Source organism: Erinaceus europaeus, chromosome 16, assembly GCF_950295315.1.
Source record: "Erinaceus europaeus chromosome 16, mEriEur2.1, whole genome shotgun sequence".
Taxonomy (NCBI): domain Eukaryota; kingdom Metazoa; phylum Chordata; class Mammalia; order Eulipotyphla; family Erinaceidae; genus Erinaceus; species Erinaceus europaeus.
Window position 1 is genome coordinate 68750030 of NC_080177.1, and position 18780 is coordinate 68768809.

Below are 18780 nucleotides of genomic sequence, written 5' to 3' on the forward strand. Positions count from 1 at the left end.
ACTACCACCTGATTCCCCCCCCCCGCCCCCATTATCTCCCTCTTCTTGGCCTTGTGGGGGTGGTCTTCTCATCTTCATTCTGCTCCTACCCCCTACTGGGGGGTGGCTACAGGGAGTGGAGCAGCTGGTGTGGTGTGTGTGTGTGTGGGGGGATTGATAGGGAAGACAGCAGACTCCAGGCAGGCAGTGATTTTGGTTTTTTATTCTATACAAGTGGGGAGAGAACCCCTGGGGACAGAGGGACAGATCCACCCCTACCAGAGCTCTGCACAGTGAGTGAGGCATCCAGGGCCTCCCTCTCTCCAGGCTGCTCCCTCCCTTCCTGCCCCCACCTAAGGGTCCCCCATGCCTCATCCTGATCTTCTGGCCCAAAGGGCAAGCCAGCGGCAGGGGTGCCTGGAGGGGCAAGTGGGTGGGGGGTTGAGTCCCTATGAGGCACATTTGAGAACAGGGCCGGAGGCGTGCAGTCAGTCTGTTCCTGGCTCGCTGGTTCCTGTGGGGGACAAAGCCAGGGAGGTGTTTCTTGGCCCCCGAAAAACAGCCACTCAGTGAGTGGGCCTTCGCCCCCCCCCCACACACACACCTGCAGGGTCAGGGGGCCGCCTTCTATCAGGCTCCAGCTTGTCACAGGACTGGGCCCGGCGTGTCCTCTTGGGCTTTAGGGGGGCAGTCCGGCGACTTGGATCTGGGGGCCCTGGAATGACAGTCGGGGTAGGCCGGGCCCAGAAGTGGGGTTCACAGGTCGGGGACTCATCCAGGCTGATTCTTGCACCCCAGAAAAGGGGTACAATGTGGGTAGCAAGGCCTTGGCAGTGCCCAAAGCATCCCCCCACCCCCACCCCCAGTCACAGGGCAGACCTGGGACCTCAGGCTCCTCTTGGTCCTGTTGGGAACCCAGCCGCAGTCGGGGTCTGCACATCCCTGGGGCTGCAGCCACAGCCTCGGCCTCTTCCCTGCCCCCCAGCTCCTGGGGCAGGCGATGGCCTCTGGGCCCAACCACTGGCTTGGGGGGCCGTGGAGCTAAAGGGGGGTCCTGCAACTGGCAGGAGAAGGAAGATGCTGAGTCAGCTGGTCTCCCCAGAGTCCCCCACCCCAGTCTTGCTGGCCTTCACCTTGGCATTCCTAGCAGGAACTGTCCTCTCTGGGAAGAGGGTCTCAGCTTTCTCCTCCTCATCATCTTGGGAGGCTGGACTGGGGCTCTGGCAGCTGTGATATGGGGCACTTTCCTCGGCTAGGGCATGGGGAGAGGAGAGAGAGCAGTAAGATGTCATGCTTTGGAGCCCTCACACCCTGGCTGGTATCTTGGAAGCCCTGAAGACCTCTGCCCCTCCAGGCTCACTGCTCCCCTCCATCTCTTCCCTGCCTGGCTCCCTTCTTTCCCTGTCCTTGGCCCTTGCTCCTGAACCTGTCACTTCTGGAAAGGGCTCTGGCCTGGTCCCTCTGGAAGAGTAGGACATGTTCTGTGCAGATAGAGCCAGGGCCTAGGCACTGCTGGCTCCACAGGCAAGGCTGCCTATCCAGGGCTTCATTGCCAGGCTTCAATGCCAAGGCGCAGCCTGGCATTCCCAGAATTCTGTCTGCAGTCTGATTTAGACAATGAGAGCTCTCTGGCAGAGGTGCCCAGGCACCCCACCCTGGGATTCTATACAGCCCAAGCCTGAGGGCTTGTTCCCTGGAAGATGGTTCTTTTGTTTTTGTGAAGGGGGAGTGGGAAAAGGCAGAAGTGGGGCACACACATCCGGGCTCAGAAGCAAAGGAGGGAGCCCCTCTCTGAGTGTGTGTGCCAGGGGGAGATTCTGAGGCAACCTTGGAGGCTAAAGCAGGAGCTAGGCATTGGGTCTCAGGTATATTGGGGGGGATGTGTCTATACAGACAGATTTGTGGGTACTAGTGCGGTTGGAGGATCTCTTCTGGGCCTCCAGAGGGGACCAGTGTTCTTTCAGTGGCAAGTGCTCTGAGCACAGCAGAAGGGGAATACTGTGATTCCTCCTCTCCCTTGCTCTAGTCCCAAGCTAGACGGTTGGTGACTTTATTTAAGGCCAACACTGTCAAGACTGACAGCCAGGGTCCCTGGCCCCCAAGGAAGGAGCTTGCTTCTTGCTTTGGCACTTTTCTGTGTGTGCTAAGGACAGCTCAGGGGGTTAGACTGGAAGGAGGCTGGGAGGTTCGATGTGACCCTGGCATGGCTGGTGCTTGCTTCTTTCCCCACTCGGAGCAGAGAGATACTTTCTTCTGTCACTCTGCCAATGGTGGCCAGAGGTGACCCCAGTTCTAGAAGATTCCAGACTGCTGCTCTTGCCTGCCAGCCACTTTTGTTCTACAGAGCCTTCTTTTGGAGCAGGCCATTTGTCTCTTTGGGATGTGGCTTTGGAGAGATCCTCAGACATTTTTACTGAGCTGGCTGCCCCGTGGTGGCTGTAAATTCCCCACCATTGGGGCCCTGCTTTCTGCTTCCTTGGACACACCCAGGCCTTCAGTCCCCAGAAGTGGATTTGCGTACCTATGTGCCAGGTGGCCTCTGCCCGGCGCATGGCACTGAAGCTCGGCTTGGTGCTTTGGGGGGGTGGTGGGGGCTTCCAGGCTCCTGGCCCTGGAGTGATGAGGAGGGAGAGTAGGGGTGAAATGTAAATTCAGAGGGGCCCTGAAAGGGGGAGAGGGGTCAGAGGAAGGGAGCAAGACAGCCATTCCCACCTGCATCATCTGAAGAGCGCCGCTTCTGCCAGGCCTGGGCGCTACCTTCTGGGTCTGGCCCTGAGCCCTGAAAGGACAGCTGTGTCAGGTCCCAAGATCAGCTCCCTGGAAGGGGACTGCAGGGAGTAAGGTGATTTCTCTGGCATCTTGTAGTGGTTGCTAGCCACTGGGTCATTTATCCTCAGAGTGACACCTGAACCACCTCAGGGACTCACCAGGCGCCTATGGCAATGACAGGACCGTCACTTTCAGTAGTTCCCTCTTGATTTTAAGTGTGCACATGATCGGCACATGCCAGTGGCTTTAAGATGACAGTGCCTCAGTCCAGAGTAGGTTAAAACAGGCAAGCGGACTTACCGAACAAATAAAAATATTATGGTAGCTAAGGGAAACAGCATACTGGTTCTGAAAAGGGCTTTCATGCCTGAGGCTCTGAGACCCCAGATTTAGTCCCCAGCATCACCATAAGCCAGAGCTAGGCAGTGCTCTGGACTCTCTCTCTCTCTCTCTCTCTCTATATATATATATATATACATATATATATATACATATATATCTTGCATTAAATAAATATTTAAAAAATGAAAGTAAACAAATCACCAATGTTTGGCAAAGAGCTCTAGAGATAAGCTTTTCTGTGACTGTCCACTCTGCCAGGAAGCAGAGGCAGGGGGTTGAGTGGCCTGTCCAGAGCTACAGGGCCAGGCATGGCATGGACGGAAACATAGCTCATGGCTTCTTACACCAAAGTCACGTTCTTTCTCTCTGACCCACAGCTTTAGGATGGGAGGGTGACTACTTACCCACAAGACCATGGTCTATCCACTGGGCACCCCTCACCTCTCGCTTCCCGTCGAAGCTCCAACCCTTGGCTCTTCCCAGCTCAGGAAGGGCAACGCCATGGACCCTTGGCTGCTGTGTCATCCCGGGGGCTGGGCCCCCGTCTCTGGGCTCTGCCCCCTCGGTACCCTGGAAAAGGCCTCAGGTCTACAAGTAGTTCCTGAAGGAAAGAGGTCTCTGCACAATGGGGGGTGGGATGGGAGGACTCCTACTTCTTTAAGCCCTACCTGGGAGGGTCGGGAAGCCCGCCCAAGTCCATGCTGTCTACCCTCCCATGCTGTCTACCCCACACCCCTTGCTGGGGGCACCAGGCTCACCCCTCCCAGAGAGCTGGAAGTAGGATGCTTGCTCAGAGTTCCCCAGGACCCCCCAATCCTAGCATCTTCCTATGGGGGGGGAAGACCGTTAACCTCACTTACCATCTTCCTGCGGAAGGAGGGTCCCCGGCCCCCACCAAATCCAGGGAGGAGGCTACTCTCCTCCTCAGGAGTCCAGCAAGGGGAGGAGTTATTGCCAAGGCTGGGGAGGTCTGGGCTCGGGGGGCTCTCCTGTGTTGGAGGCGGGGGTGGGGGAGGTGGGAGGAGAAGCCCCGTGGTGGGAGACCCTGGGCCCCTGTCCCCCTTGAAGCTCCTCGGCCGGCGGAAGTGGAAAAGGCCTCGGCGCCTTTTCTTCTGGAGCGGTGGCAGTGGTGGCTCTGAGAGGCCTGGCCGCAAGGTCCTCAGTGTCCGGGGATAGCTGGGTGGGGTGCAGGTGGGTTAGTGACCCCATGAGGTGATGTGAACGTCAGCAGCTGAGGCCAGGCTGGTGTCAGTCCAGTGCCAGGTGTAACACACACACACACACACACACACACACACACACACACACACCTATGCAGCCTCTCCACAGTTCTGCTTTCTACTACTCAGTCCTTGGGGAGCTCTGTCCTCACTCTCCATCTATCTATCTATCTATCTATCTATCTATCTATCTATCTATCTATCTATCTATCTATCTTGTCCTTGGGATATACCTAAAATAGACTTCCTAGCTTCTTCCAACATGAAGATCCCAATCTCATCTGCAGGAACCTTTACGTTCCTGATAATTAAACAATTTGTTCTGCTTTATATCTTAATGCTTTTCAGCCACCAAGTTACAGATGCTACCATGACGCCAACCTGACTCCCTGGGCAGACGACCTCACCAATGTGTCCTGGAGCCCCGCCTCCCCAGAACCCTACCTTACTATGGAAAGAGAAAGACAGGCTGGAGGGTGTAGATCGACCTGTCAACATCCATGTCCAGTGAAAAAGCAATTACAGAAGCCTTGCACCTTCTGCACCCCATAAAGAATTTTGGTCCATACTCCCAGAGGGATAAAGGATAGGGAAGCTTCCAATGCAGGGGAGGGGAGATGGAACTCAGGTGGTGGGAACTGTATAGAATTGTACCACTCTTATCCCACAATCTTGTCGATCATTATTGAATCACTAATAACAAAACAGAAGGTGTCCACTGGCAATGGTGGAATCATGCAGGCCTTAAACCTCAGGGAAACCCTGGCAGTAGAAAAAAACAAAACAAAACTAACAAACAAACAGAAAAAACCAGAAAAGAAAAAGATATTTCCTGTAGGCTTGTAGGCTCCTCCCACTAACTGGTGTCCCACCCCAGGGCCTGCTGCCCCTCCCTCTGCCAAGTTCCCATCACCACACTGTGCTGGTGCCCTCTGACCCCATCCTTTCCAGCACATGGGAGCTAGGGGTGGCCTGGGGCAGCATGAGTGGGGGATACCACAGAGAGACAGGCCTTGGGAGTCTCTGGAGAAGTCTGTGTGGGAGCTGACCTCACAGGAGCCCCTTCCACCTGTGGGCCCGTCGAGGACGGAGCTGGTGAGATGCCCCACCTGGAACTTTCATCCATGACTCTGCGGCTGAAGAAGTCCTCCAGACCCTCATCCAGGCGAGTGGCCATCCCGTTCTCTTGGCGTGTTCTCTCAGGCCCCTGCTGGGAGTGAAGCCCTGTTCGTGAGCTCCCTTGAGTCCAGAGGGCCTGTTCTGCCATCCAGGCGCCATCTCACTGCTCTGGGACTTGCCCTCCTGGGCCCCATGGGCATTTAGAATTTTGTCCACCTGGGGATTTCCTAAGCTTGGTGCCCGTGGCTCTCCCTTTCACCATAGCCAGAACTACACTGCTGGGCAAACAGAGGCCATTTGTCTGTGACACTGTCTTGCTCCAGTTCAGACTGGACAGCAAAAAATGAGCTGCCTGGGCCCCTGTCTGACTCCCGAGGCTGCTGTCTCTGGAACGGGGATGCTAGAGATGGGAACTGTTGACTCTGGCACGGTTAAGAGTAGCACGAGGGACTCACGCTGGGCCGACCAGGTCCCGGAGGGGTGGTCCTGGGGGGCCGGGGCCTCCCTTGTGTCTGATGCCTCAGTTTGTAGCCGTGTGTAGGCAGCTCAGACAGACCTTCCCAAGAGCCTCCGGCTGTGGGCTGGCTGCTACCAAGTCCTGAGAACCAGCCAGGGGGGATCCCCAGGCTGCCCAGCTGGCTCTCCATGTCCTGCGGGCTCCCACCTGTGGGGACAACAGTGGCAGAAAGGCTGGCAGGAGGAACAGGGAGAATGTGGGCTGGGGGTTGGGGAGACAGAGGGGTGAGAAAGGGGGACTCACTGATGAAGGCAGACACTGGCCGGATCTTGCGGCAGCGTTTCTGCTTCTTGATGGCCATGGTGTCCTGTGGGAACCAGACAAATGGCAGGTCAGGGTCACATCCCAGGGGCCTCACCTGCAGATTCCAACCCTCAGAAAGGGTCTCGTTTGGGTCCATGCCATCTCCTCCTCTCCTCAGGTGGCCAGGGCATTGGGGTGAAGGGTAAGGCTGGGTTGGATCTAGACTGGTGAGACAAAGGGGGTTCAGAGAATGAGAGAGTGAAGCCCAGAGGAGTGGCAGGTTCAGGAGAAGAGTGGGGGCTGCGGGAAGGGGCTCACGATGTTGGTCCCAAGTTCATCATCGGTGGTCTCCTCATGGTCATGGCTCCGGCCTCGGCCCCGGGAAGACAGATCCTGGCTTTGGCCTGGGCCACTCGAGGGATCTGACAGTGTCCTCAGCTGGGCCAGGTGCCGGGCCTGGGGTAGGAAGGGCAGCTGTGGGCAGGACCCCGAGGGAGCTGCCCGCCACTGGGTTTCAAGCTGGGAGGGATGGTGTGGTGATGGGATGATGGCTGGGGTTCAGAAGCCTCACCAGGCTCTTGTGGGAGTGGTACAGCTCCTGTAGGATCTCGTCCACTATGGAGTTGGTTAAGTAGGTGACGACTGAGAGCTTCACTTCACTGTGGGTACAGGAGGGACTGCTCAGTCAAGGCGCCCCACCACCTAACTTGGCTCAGCCCAGCCATCCCCAGACAGCTGAAGGAGGTCCCCATAGGACCTGGCTGTAGGAGGAACCTCAGGCCTGTGCCCACTGCCCTGCAGCCCAGGTGACTATGAATGGGGAGGGTGAACAACGGGGAGTCGGGAGGAAGGTGCTCAAGGGACACTAAGCTTCTGGAGTCTAGTGAAATGGGCCTGGGAAATCGTGGAGGCCAGAAACCTGCTCCCCTTGAGCCTGTGTATGTGTTTTCCATTTGCTAAGAGTGGCTGGTGACACTTAGACTCAGCACAGGAGCCCCAGGAGCAGCGGAAAGTGGGGAGAGATGGCACAGTCCAGGCATCCCCTCACCACCCCACTCTGTCCATGCATGGGGGAGGAGGCTGTGCTTTGTCTCCAGGGGGATGTGCATGTGTACGCTGCCTGGGCTCCTAGGCTGAGCTCAGCGCATAGACTGGTAAGGAGAAGGCCAGTCAGACCCTAAATAGCAAGGTCGCAGCTGGTTAAAGATTTATCCCCTGTAATGGAAACCGTGCCATTCATTATTCATGGCAGAGAGCAGGCGCGAGTCCCTAAGTGCTCTGGGACCCATCCAGGTCCCACCTCGGACCTGGGCCCATCCCCTATGCCCTGACCACCCCTGCTCACTCCAGTTTGTTCTGAATGTCCTGGCCTGCCTGCTCCAACAGTGCCCCGCGGATGAAGTTCCGGGGCACAGTGACGCGCTCAGCCACGTTGCTCAGCATCTTGTTGTGGCCCTCGGCTACACGCATGGCCACGGGGCATAACTCCTGCGTGAGGCTGACCATGGACTCTAGGATCACCTAGTGGCGGGGAAAAAAGCAGAACCCCAGGGGTTGGGGGAGTCAGGGCTGGCGTCACTATGGGAGACTTTCCAGTCTGTCTGCTCCTGCCCCCAAGGGTGAGATGGAGGGACCTGCCGAGGTCTCTGGGCTGGGGAGCAGCGCAGCGTGGACACTCAGGCTCCCCATGTTCTGGCCACCACCTCCCTTCCACTCCACCATATAATATAAACAAGGGGAGTTAGTCACAAGACGGGAGCTCAGAGGTGATGGCAGAACTCAGGGGCTGAGGTCACAGAAAAAACCCAACACCAGTTTGCTAGCTGTGCCTTGGCACAATGAGAGGGTATGTGGTCTTATCTCTGCCTCTCCCTCTCAGCCTCTGAGATCTCTCCTGCCTGCCACCCTGGTGGGCTCAGGGCCTCAGCCCCAACTGGGCTCCTTCCTCAGGACTTGCCTGCAGCTCCTTGTCCACAGCCTTGGACACTTCACTGGCCACTGACTCCAGCCTCTGTCGCACAGGGCCGTCGTTGGCCAACACGTGGCCCAGCTCATAGAGGCTGGGGAACAGCTGGGGAGGGAGGGGCAAGGTGAGAAGGCCAGAGCGAGGCCTGACTGGGCCCCAGGTGAGGAGGGCAGGGTCTGGGCTAGCCTGGCTGGCCTCTGAGGCCTCTGCAGACTGTAAGGAAAGTGGGGCTTTCGAGGGCTCACCGCCCGGGAGTTCTTAGCATCTTTTATGAGGTCCCGAGCATAGAGCAGCTCGTCCTGCACAGGCTCCAGGGGACACAACCTCAGGGCCCGAACCTCTTCCTGCACACGTCCGCACAACCTCTGCAGCATCTGGAGGGCAGCCATAGGAGTGTCAGGGGAATCTCTGCACAGCAGTCCCATGCTTGTTCCCCTCCCCTCGGGCAACACCACTGGAGCCAGTACTGGCAGAATCAGTGGTGACCCGTCCCCTCTTCATCTTGGAGTCTCTTTCTTAAAAGGCCAGTGGGGCTCCCACTGCTTTGTGCCCCCTTAGTCTGGGGCCCCCACTGTCTTCCCACGCTTGCTCAGGTTTGGGGCCTGTGTTCTGCATGTCCCGTTTTCCTGTCCCCCACATGACTCTTCTGTGGCCCTCATGGCTGCCCCACTGGTCCCAGAGGGAAACGTTTACTTGCTCGGCGCTGCTGGTCACCAGGCCCTGCTGCAGCCTGAAGGCCTGCTCCTGGGGACACGTCTGGGAGTGGTTGTTCCTCACCAGGCACCACTGGATCTGGAACCCGTGGGGTGGGGTGGGGTGGGGGGTCAGAGTGCGGCCTTCCCTGCCTGGTGCTGCCCCTCCCTGTGAGATTCCCACCTTCTGCCAGACATCCTCGGTACGCTCGGGGGCGCTGCGGTAGGCCTGGGAGATGTCACTCACAGGGAAGGACATGAAACGCAGTGTGTGGTTGCTGTGGGGCACAGGGGCTTTGCTGAGGGGTGGGTGGGCAGGACAGAGGCCTCTGCTAACCCCCATGCCACCCCTGCTGACCACTGCCCTCTGTTGTGGCGCCTCTGGGAGGTCTCTGCACACCTGTAAGCAGGCTGGGCTGGGTGGGGTTCAGGCAGACCCAGTGCAGGCACAGGGAGGCTGAGGCCTTGGGTCCGCTCAGGGGCTTGGCCTACTCACCTCTCTAGGGCCCTCGCAATGTCCAGAAAACCCAGGGCAGATGTGTTGTTCCGATCCCACAGGATAGTTCTGTGGAGAAGTGCTGACTTGTTACCTCTTCCTCTGAGTCCCCTTTTTAAAAGCTTTGTTTTAATTTTTATTGCTATCACGGTTATGGCTGGAATTTGGTGCCTGCATGAAAATCCACTGCTCTCAGTGAGCCTTCCTTCCCCCCCTTCTCTTCTTTTATTTAATAGGACAGACAGAAATTGAGAGAAGAGGGGGAGATAAAGAGGGAGAGAGACACAGAGATACCTCCAGCACTGCTTTACTGCTTGTGAAGCTTGTCCCCCTGTAGGTGGGGACCGAGGGTTTGAATCTGGGTCCTTACATGTGATCATATGTGCTTTCTATTGGGTGTTCCACTGCCTGTTCTCACCCTGAGACCCTTTAAAATTAAAAAAAATATTTATCATTATTTTTGTCACCAGGGTTATTGCTGGTGCTCAGTGCCTGCATAACTCCATTGTTTTTGGTGTTTATTTTTTTTTCCATTTTCTTTCTTTTTGATAGAGGGTGAAACAGAGAAGGAGATAGGGAAGGGGAGAAACACAGAGAGAAACACCTACAGTACTGTTCCATAATATTGATGAAATTTCCCCTGTGCAGGTGGTGAGCAGGGGCTTGAACCCAGGTCCTTATGCAGGTTAATGTGCGGATTATGCTGGGAAAGTTGCCACCTGGCCTGAGTGCTAATTTTATTTTATTATTGTTATTATTATTTTTTAACCAGAGTACTGCTGATCTTTGGTTTATGGTGAGTAGGGACTGAACCTGGGACTTTGGAGCCTCAGGCATGAAAATCTCTTTTGCATAACCATTATGCTATCTACCCTGACAAATAGACTTCCTAGTTTGTTTTTTTTTTCTTTTTTCCACCAGAGCACTGCACAGCTTTGGCTTATGGTGTTTCGGGGGACTGAACCTAGGATTTTGGAGTCTCAAGCATGAAAGTCTCTTTGTGGGGGACAGGCGGTGGCACACCTGGTTAAACATTCATATTACAGTGCTTACAAGGACCCAGGTTTAAGCCCTTGGTCCCCACTTCAGGGAGAAAGCTTCATGAGTGGTGAAGCAGGTCTACAGGTATCTCTGCCTCCTACCCTCTCTATTGCCCCCTTCCCTCTCAATTTCTCTCTGTCTCTATTCAATAATAAGTCAAAAAAAGTCTCTTTGCTAACCATTATGCTCTCTACCCCCGCATGGGTGCTAATTAAAAAAAAATACTTTTGCAAGATCAGAGAAATTAATGACATAGACAGAGGCTAGAATAGGACTCTGGCACATGCAGTGCTGGGGATCAAACTCAAAACCACATGCTTACAACAAGCCCAAAGCTCCACTACTGTGCCACCTCCTAGGCCATTCCTCCGTCCCTATTAGTAGTCAAGGACACAAGTCCTTTCTGGAGCCCTTCCTCTTTTCTGACTAATGAGGCTGACTCAGAGATGGTTCTAAGAATGAGGCTCCCCTGGAAGCTGGGGGACAAAGCAGCAAAGCAGTGTGTGCTTTTGGGGGGGGAGGCTGGCCTCTAGTCTGAGGGTGCAGGCACAGGCCCCACCTGAGCGAGGAATTGATCTGCAGGGCCTTTGATAGCATCTTGGCCCCGATATCCTCCATGCCGTTGCCGCTCAGGTCCACCTTGGCCAGGCAGGTGTTGCTGCCCAGGGCGTTGATGAGGATGCTGGTGCGAAGCTTCAGGCGGGAGTCAGCCACCGACAGGGACTGTAGGGACTGTGTAGGCAAGCAGGGGGTTGGGCCCGGCCCTCACAGCCCTTGCCCCTGGGGGCTCCCTCTCTGCCGGGGGCCACTCACACAGTCCTCTTCCTGAATCAGCTGCACCAGCTTGTGGAGGATCTCCTCCAGGGTCCTGTGGGGAGGTGGGGCTCAGAGCAGGAGGGGAGAGGGCTGGGGGTCATGCTATTGGAGGAGGGGAGAGGCAGCTGGCTTGAGTAGGGTGGGGGCTGCAGGGAAGGCAGAGAGCCGGGGGGGGGGGGGTAGAGGGTGGAATGGATGCCTGGAAGTCTGGAGAGGGCTCTCACTTGGCCTTGACGTTGAAGTTCTTTCCCAGAAACAGGTGCTTGAGGGACTTGTTCTTGCCAAGTGCGGGTACCAGTGTCAGGAGGTCTGAGTCGAACCCTGGCCAGCAGATGGAAGGGGCCTGGTCTTGAGGCTGAGGTTCTCCGGAGAGCCCCTCATGGCTTCTCCTCCATGCTACAGGCAGGTCCCCCAGCAAGGGCGCCCCTCCCCCCCACTCACCATTGTCTGACAGATCCAGGCTGCCTATACAGGTGACGGCCCCCAGCTGTTCCTGCAAAGCCTGAGCACCTGCTGAGCGGAGCTGCGGGGACACAAGGTAGTGTGCAGGGAGCAGGAGGGGCGAGGGTAGAGATAGGTCTCTTCAATGCTCAGAGTCCAAAGTGGTCATGCAGGGGCTCAAGGTCACACGTCTGGGGTATGAGGTCAGGAGACCCTCACTCTACACCACCTCCTTCCTTTCCCTTTTGGTGGAAGAGTCCTCAGGCTGCTGCTGAGGACAGCTTGCTTCTGCCCTCTGGTGGGAAAGCCTGGTATCACCCACCTATAGCTTTGAGGGGGTGGGATGGGAATGACCCCTGAGGGGAGGGACTGCAGGCCACAGACCCACTGAGGAGGTGTTGTGTGTGGGGGAGGTCAGGGTGGCCTTGGTGACACCAGAGGGTGGGGGAGGCAGTCAGTCATCAGCTCGTAGGGCCGGGGGTGAGGGCTCACCTCACAGCTGCTGAGGTCCAGGTGCAGCTCACTGAGGTGACTGTTGAGGGAGAGGCCCTGGAGCAGCGCCCTGTGGGAGGATGGTGAGTAGGCCCACCTTTACCCCTCACCCCCGTCCCCCACGCTTCCCCCTCTGGCGCCCCCCAACCCTGCACCCACCCGACCTGAGGGCCTCCAGTGGCAGCCTTGTGGCCGACAGGTTGGCGTGGCTCAGTGTGTAGGCGCTACTGAAGAACTGCTTGAAGGCTGGTGGGGCCTCCCGGCCCTTCCTGCAGAGACCCCTGGATCAGCAAGTGAGGGGGCCTCCTGGGGCGCTCTGCCTCCCCACACCCTGTGCTCCCACCTGTGGGAGCAGGTGTTGCGTGCCAGGTTGAGGTAGGTTAGGTGGGAGCAGCAGCCGTGGAGCAGTGCACCCAGGAGCTGTAGGGACAGGAAGGTGTGGCTCACAGCACTGGGAGGTCCCTTCTCCCTCCACTGCAAGGTCCTGGCTCTTTGTTTCACCTCCCCCCCCAGCCAGTCTTTGTGACCCCCTACACATGCCCGCTTTGCTTCTTAAAGCTTCTGTGTTTGCCTCCCGAGGAGGAAGTCCAGTGCCACCGACTAGGCCCCAGGAAAGGCTGGTGGGCAGTGGGTGTGGGAATCCAGGGCTAAAGGGCTCACAGAGTCCTTGCTCAAGTCCAGGAAAGCAGCCTTTCCTCCTGGAGGCTTCATTCCTGCACCCTGGCTGCGGCTGGGGATCTGGGTGAGGCAAAGCTGGCTACCCTGGGCTTGTGGCAGCATCAGTGCACCCCAAGTGTGTGCCAGGCACTGCTCCAATGTGCATCTGAGCCTGAAGGCCTCCTGCCAGCTCTGCCCACCTCCAGCCTCTGGGGGAGATGAGGCAGAGACCCACATGGGCTCCCTAAACCCTTTCTGACTCTCCCTGATCACCAGTCCCTCACCGCGTCTATGGTGCAGTCGGTTCCCGCCAGGTCCAGGTGTACCAGGGCATTGGGCTGTGCCAGGAAGCTGTAGAGGGCCTGGGGAGCACAGAGGGGACTGCTGGGAGGTGTGCTTGAGCCCTTCTACCCAGGGTCTTGGGGCTGGGACTCCTAGGGCCTGGATGGGGATAGAGGCTACGTTCTTCGGACTCACATTGGCTTCGTCTGTGGCAAGCAGCCCTGGGTTCTTGCTCAGGTCCAGGTATCGGAGGGAGCTGGCGAAGGCCGGGTTGGCCCCGAAGGTCTGGCCCAGCGCCTGGAGCCCTGAGCATAGCGGGCACTGGGGCTGGGTTGGCCCCCACCCCCAGAGCTCCCCACCTTGGGCACAACTCTTCCCTCAGCTTCTGAAAGGTGACTCTGAGCCCTTTCTTTATCCCGGGAGAGGTGTATGAGGGTGTAGGCCCACCTCTGGGACTTGAAACTCAATGAAGCATAGGGGAAGGGCTAGAGGTCACTGGCCAGGGGGCTCAGAGCAAGTACCTCGAGGGGAGATGGCAGTCTTGGCCAGGCACAGTTTGGTGAGGCCAGTGGGGAAGCAGAGGAGCTGCTGGCTCAGACTGAAGAAGCCTGTGGAGTACAGAGAGGAATGGGCCCAGGGAGTGGCTTGCGGACAACAAGCATAGTCAGATAGGGGCTCACGGGAGGCACAGGCCTGGGGCTGAGCATGGCAGTGAGGGCAGGGGGGCTGGCAGCAGGTTGGAGAGCCCCTGTTGAGCCCTGGATTGGGCTCCGGGCTGGGACAGGGGTCTGTGTGGTGGCAGGGGTCAGATTCAGGGCTGGGGCTCACCCTTGTCCTCGATGGGGTTGTGGGACAGAGTGAGGGCATGCAGCACACAGCTCCCGTTCTCCCCAAACACCCCGGCCAGCTTCTGGACAAAGTCTCTTCAGGGAAGGGGAGGAAGGAGCCGTTTGTCTCAACCCTGGGTGTCCCCATCTCTTCCACCTGCCTTTCTGGCTGGGGCTGCAATGGTCAGAGGTCCCCCCTCTGAACCAAGCAAGCAGGACAGCTCAGCGCCTTCTGGGGAGCATGTCATCACTCCACAGTACCCAAGAAGCTGTGCCAATACAGGCCTAGCTCTGGGTTCTCAGGGAGGGAACAGCCCTCCCTGCTCTGTACTGACAGGGCAGGGGGCATACAGGGACGGTCACAGAGCCTGGGGCAGGGGCTCGGGTCTCAGTCCCAGCTGCACCCCAACTTGTTTTGTGTCCCAGTCTACTCTGCTGCAAAGTGAGCCACTGGAGGGGACAGTTCAGGGGCTCATCCCTGTTCTGGGGCTCAGGGACCCTAAGGCTACACTGGGGAGCAGCGCTGCCCACAGAGGAGGCTGGCCTCACGTCTTAAGCCCAGCATTGTCCAACACCAGCTCCTCAAGGCTCCCCGACTTGCTCAGAGTGTGTAGCACCTGCTCGAGTACTTCAGAGCTCTGAGGACAGAGGAGATCCTGTAGTCAGGGGCCATAGGGGGCACCACTCCCCCCAGCAGCCCTGAGAGCCTCATCCCTACCAGCCGCAGGTCCTTGCAGTAAAGCTTGGTGAACCACTGGTTGTAGGCCAGGGCTGCCACCATCAGGGCCAGGTCTCTGACAGGAGAAGGAAAGGGGCAGGAGAGAAGAGACTAGGGCTGGGCACAGGCAGGGAAGGTGGAAGACAGTGCAGGGCTGGGAAGAAAGAACTGAGGTGGTGAACAGAACTAGAAAGGAGAGCCTGAGGGAGCAGGGCTAGGCTGAGGCTGGATTCGGGGTTCGAGACCCTACCCTCTCTGCTTACCGGCTATCCAAGTGGCTGAAATCTAAAAGATTGAACTCCCGGTTGTCCTCAGCATGGTAGATGGTGTCCACATCCTTGGAGAGGTGCAAGTGGCTTACACCTGCTCCCCTCCACCTTCTCCCTGGGCCCTTCCCTCCTGGTTCCACCCCACGGCCTCCTGGGCCACTGCCCAACGTACCCACTGCACCTCCTCACGGCAGTGCAGCCCATTGTAGTCACAGAGGGCAGCGTAGGTCTCAGAGAAGCCACCTGTGGGGCGGGAGGTAGGAGGATGGGGCTTGGGTCCAAGGTCATTATGTGCCCGTGTTCTGGGTGCCTGATATGTTAGGGACGTCTGAGGTCTGGGAACTTGGTGGGGAGGGCTTCAAGGCAGGCAAAGCGCCACACCACAATGGGCTCTGCAGGGGTGTCGCTTCACAGGCGGTGAAGCAGGTCTGCAGGTGTCTGTCTTTCTCTCCCCCTCTCTGTCTTCCCCTCCTCTCTCCATTTCTCTCTGTTCTAACAACGACAACATCAATAACAACAACAATAACTACCAAAAAAAAGTACAAAGGGCTCTTGACAAGGGGCAGGTGGTTACAGTCCAGCTTTCTGAGCTCACGCACCACAGACGCTGTGAGTGGTGGAGGTGGAGGTCTCAGAGTTGGGGGATGTGTCTCGGGGCCCTTCAGGGGTGTCTGCATTTCCACGTCGGATAAAGCACCTGAAAAACAAGCAAGTTCATCTAAGAGGAGGTATAAGGAACCTCTCATTTCTCCCTGCGAACACTTCCTGTTCCATGAGAAAAAAGCAGAGTGGTGGGTGATACAAGAGCTTGTGACTGGGAGTCAGGTGGTGGCGCAGCGAATTAAACGCAGGTGGCACAAAGCACAAGGACCGGCCTAAGGATCTCGGTTTGAGCCCCTGGCTCCCCACCTGCAGGGGAGTCACTTCACAGGCGGTGAAGCAGGTCTGCAGGTGTCTAGCTTTCTCTCCCCCTCTGTCTTCCCCATCTCTCTCCATTTCTCTCTGTCCGATCTAACAACAACAACATCAATAACAATAATAAAACAAGGGCAACAGAAGTGAATAAATAAATAAAATAAATAAATATATATTTTTAAAAAGAGCTTGTGCCCTGGGTGTTCTAGGCGCTCAGGTATAGGGGACTGAGGGAGGGACAGAGGGTGCATTATGGTTGGACTCAAGAGACCTCTTTGCCACTCACCCAGGGCCAGGGCAGACCTTGGAGAGCGCCGAGCTGACGTGCCTTGTCACCTGGTCTACACTTTCAGCTGAAGGCAGCCGCAGGCTCACCATGCCACGCTCTGTCTCCACCAGGATCTAGGGGTGGGGGTGGTGGAGGGAGCAGCAGGACCTCAGACACTACTTCCCACCTTTGCCAGGCCCTGAACCCCGGGTGCTCACCTGGTTTTGACTGAGTGTGTTGAAGGAGCGGATCTCTAGGACATTGAAGGAACTCTCCACCTGGGGAGAGAGAGATGGGTGCTCAGCTCCTACATCACATGCAGACTCCCGCTCCCCAGCCCCACTCACCTTGGCTGGAACTTTAATAGGGAAGAGGTGGAGCCGCCATGAAGTAAGAGCCTCCAAAGACAGAAAAAGAATGTCAGATGCAAATAGCAACTCCTGGAAGTCCTGGACAGTGCACCTCCCTGCCAGCAGTGGCTCGCACCTCTTTTTGGCCCCACCCTGGGTTCCTAGCCATTCCTGCTAGTCCAGTTTGCTCCTAGAGAGCACCTTAGGGGCCCTGCCAGCCCAGACCCCTCTGGTCCCTCCTGTCTCCCCATGAGTCCAGTGCCCTCACCAGCACGCGGTCTTCAAACTTCTTGGGCTTTGTTTCCAGCTTCACACGGTGTTGTTGGAGCACAGGTCCATGGCTCAGGCACCTACGGATGCTGTCTGCAGGGGAGAGGGCACTTGCTCAGAGCCCCCCTTCCACTATCCTTCCCACCTCTTCCTCAGGTTCTCAGGGGACAGGGTCAGGTGGGAGGAGAAAGAGAGTAAGAGTCAGAGTGAGAAAGAAACAGAAGATAGGGGCATGGGTGACTTTCCCTATTTGAGAGGCAGGGGGTGTGGAGACAACTCTGGCTTCTGGTGGCTCCAGAAGCTCCAAGGCATAGGACAGTAGCTGAGTGACACTGTCTGTGGGAGGCTGTGTCTTACAATTCTGAGAGTGTGAAGCATTCTTTAAAGCAGCAAGTCCTGACAGCAACACACACACACACACACACACACACACACACACACACACACACAGTGAGTCAGTGCACGGGGGCGTGGGGGTGTCCCTGTGACGTTGTCTAGGTGGCCTGGGGTGCATGTCTGCCTTCTACTCTGTGTACATGCATGCACGTCTTCTGAGGGTGCCAGGGAGTGCCTGTGTGGTGCCGGCAGGGATGGAGAAGTGTGGATGGGTGTGCAGTTGTGAAAGAGGCACAGAGCTGGCCCCGTGCTGGTGGGAGTGGGGAAGGGTGGGGCTGGGAAGCGGCTAGTGTCTCACTAACTATGGAGACTGTCAGTGAAATAGAACAGCCCCAGCTCTATCCGGTTGCCCCACTGTGCAGATGTCCCAGTGGGGGTGCCATGTATAGTTGGGGTGAAGGGGTGCAGTGTCTGTAGACTGATGTGTATACACATCTCACATTGGCGTGTGTTGAGAGAGAGAGAGAGAGAGAGAGAGAGAGAGAGGCATAGAGAGAGATGGAGAGAGAGATGGAGAGAGAGATGGGAATCACCGGCTGCTGCGCCTCTGAGTACCCTTGAGTGTCCTGCCCTCTGCGTGGGCCAGCCTGTGCTCCCGCCTCTGGGGGTCAGGGCTGTGGCAGTACATGGGGGCCAGGCTGAGGTTTGGGCTGAGTAAATGTCAATAGAAGAGGCCTTGAGGTGTGGGTGTGGGGTTGCAAGAGGAGGCAGGCTGGGGTGGGAGGCAGGCTGGGGTGGGAGCCAGTGAAGGCGAGCTACTCTTGGTTTCAGCTCCAATTCAGGCCCTCGTTCCTGACTCCCTGCTCTGCCCCCCCAACCCCTCCAAGCCTGGGCGCTGCCGGGCAGCTTTGGGGGGCTATCCAGGGTCAGTTCCGGGGCGGAGCCGACAGGAGAGAGGGTGTGGAGGCAAGGGGAGGTCAGGACCAGGGGCAGCTCCCATCTCCCGGCGGGGCGGGCCTAGCCCCGCCCGGTACGGCCCGCGATGGAGCAGGGACTCTCAGGAGCGGGAGTCGGGCAGGTGGAGGGGTGGGCTGGGAGGGTTGAGACTCAGCCACTCGGGTGGCTGCACCTGCACCTGTCACCCCTGATGGGGACCGGAGGCTCCGGGACAGCAAGGAAGGTCCCGACGGGGGGCAGCCGAGGATGCTCCTGGGAAAGCGATGCCCCGCACTGGGATGCCGGGGCAGGACGTTGCCCGGGAGCGGGGATGCTCAGGGCACCGGGAGAGGGATGCACCAGGACTGGGGTGCACCTCGGGGAGGGATGCACCGGTGCGTCTCGGAGCCTCGTACCTTGCAGCTCGCGGGTGAGCTCCGCGCCGGACTTGGCCATGGCGGCCGCCGCCGCCGCCGCTGCCAAGGAGCCGCCGCCGCCGCCGCCGCCGGGAGCCGTGGCACATGCTCCACCGGCTCGGTCAGGCCGGGCTCGGAGCGCTGCAGCAGCCGCCGAGCCCGCCTAGCAGGGGCGGCTGCGCGCTCTCCTCCCGCCCCCAGCGCCGGCTCCCGCCCCGCCCCGCCCGGAGAGGCGCCGCACCGCGCATGCGCACCGCACCTTCGCGCCGCGTGAGACCCCGCGCCCCCCGCGGCCCGCGCGCTCGCCGCCCTCTGCCCGGGCCACCTGCTTCTCGAGCGCTGCCGCAGGACTTTTCCTTTTGTTCGGGGGCCCTGGGCCCCGCCCTCCCCCTCTCGCCGGCTC

General features: G+C 58.1%; 1 protein-coding gene across 5 annotated transcripts; it reads right to left on the reverse strand.

The window, feature by feature from the left end:
* Positions 1-186: 186 nt before the first annotated feature.
* Positions 187-18593, reverse strand: CARMIL3 (capping protein regulator and myosin 1 linker 3). 5 transcript variants are annotated; one of them, XM_060175307.1, is made up of 40 exons: positions 18378-18589; positions 16688-16782; positions 16417-16467; positions 16288-16347; positions 16088-16203; positions 15486-15583; positions 15059-15129; positions 14881-14954; positions 14618-14693; positions 14449-14537; positions 13901-13995; positions 13594-13680; positions 13268-13377; positions 13075-13152; positions 12477-12553; positions 12298-12402; positions 12134-12203; positions 11642-11723; positions 11425-11521; positions 11198-11252; positions 10944-11116; positions 9344-9412; positions 9032-9125; positions 8849-8947; positions 8401-8529; positions 8147-8260; positions 7535-7710; positions 6761-6848; positions 6508-6645; positions 6190-6253; positions 5885-6093; positions 5420-5517; positions 3951-4266; positions 3532-3660; positions 2692-2758; positions 2501-2590; positions 1113-1231; positions 859-1039; positions 584-694; positions 187-493 (listed from the first exon to the last, which is right to left on the reverse strand). In XM_060175307.1, the coding sequence occupies exons 1-40, from the start codon at positions 18415-18417 to the stop codon at positions 468-470; spliced, it is 4116 nt and encodes a 1371-aa protein (XP_060031290.1). In that variant the 5' UTR covers positions 18418-18589; the 3' UTR covers positions 187-467. The 5 variants fall into 5 exon arrangements, 4 of the variants coding, with proteins under 4 accessions (XP_060031290.1, XP_060031291.1, XP_060031289.1 ...); XM_060175308.1 differs by having other exon boundaries at positions 859-1033; positions 5420-5520; XM_060175306.1 differs by having other exon boundaries at positions 5420-5520.
* Positions 18594-18780: the final 187 nt, after the last annotated feature.

Bases quoted from the DNA above. Each gene is read 5' to 3' on its own strand.
- CARMIL3 (XM_060175306.1), bottom strand. From the start codon at position 18,417: ATGGCCAAGTCCGGCGCGGAGCTCACCCGCGAGCTGCAAG. The intron at 11,253-11,424 runs GTGAGAGCCCTC...ACCTCCCCACAG, and splicing joins AACTTCAACGTCAAGGCCAA to GACCCTGGAGGAGATCCTCC. The intron at 1,040-1,112 runs GTGAAGGCCAGC...TTCTCCTGCCAG, and splicing joins TTCCTGCTAGGAATGCCAAG to TTGCAGGACCCCCCTTTAGC.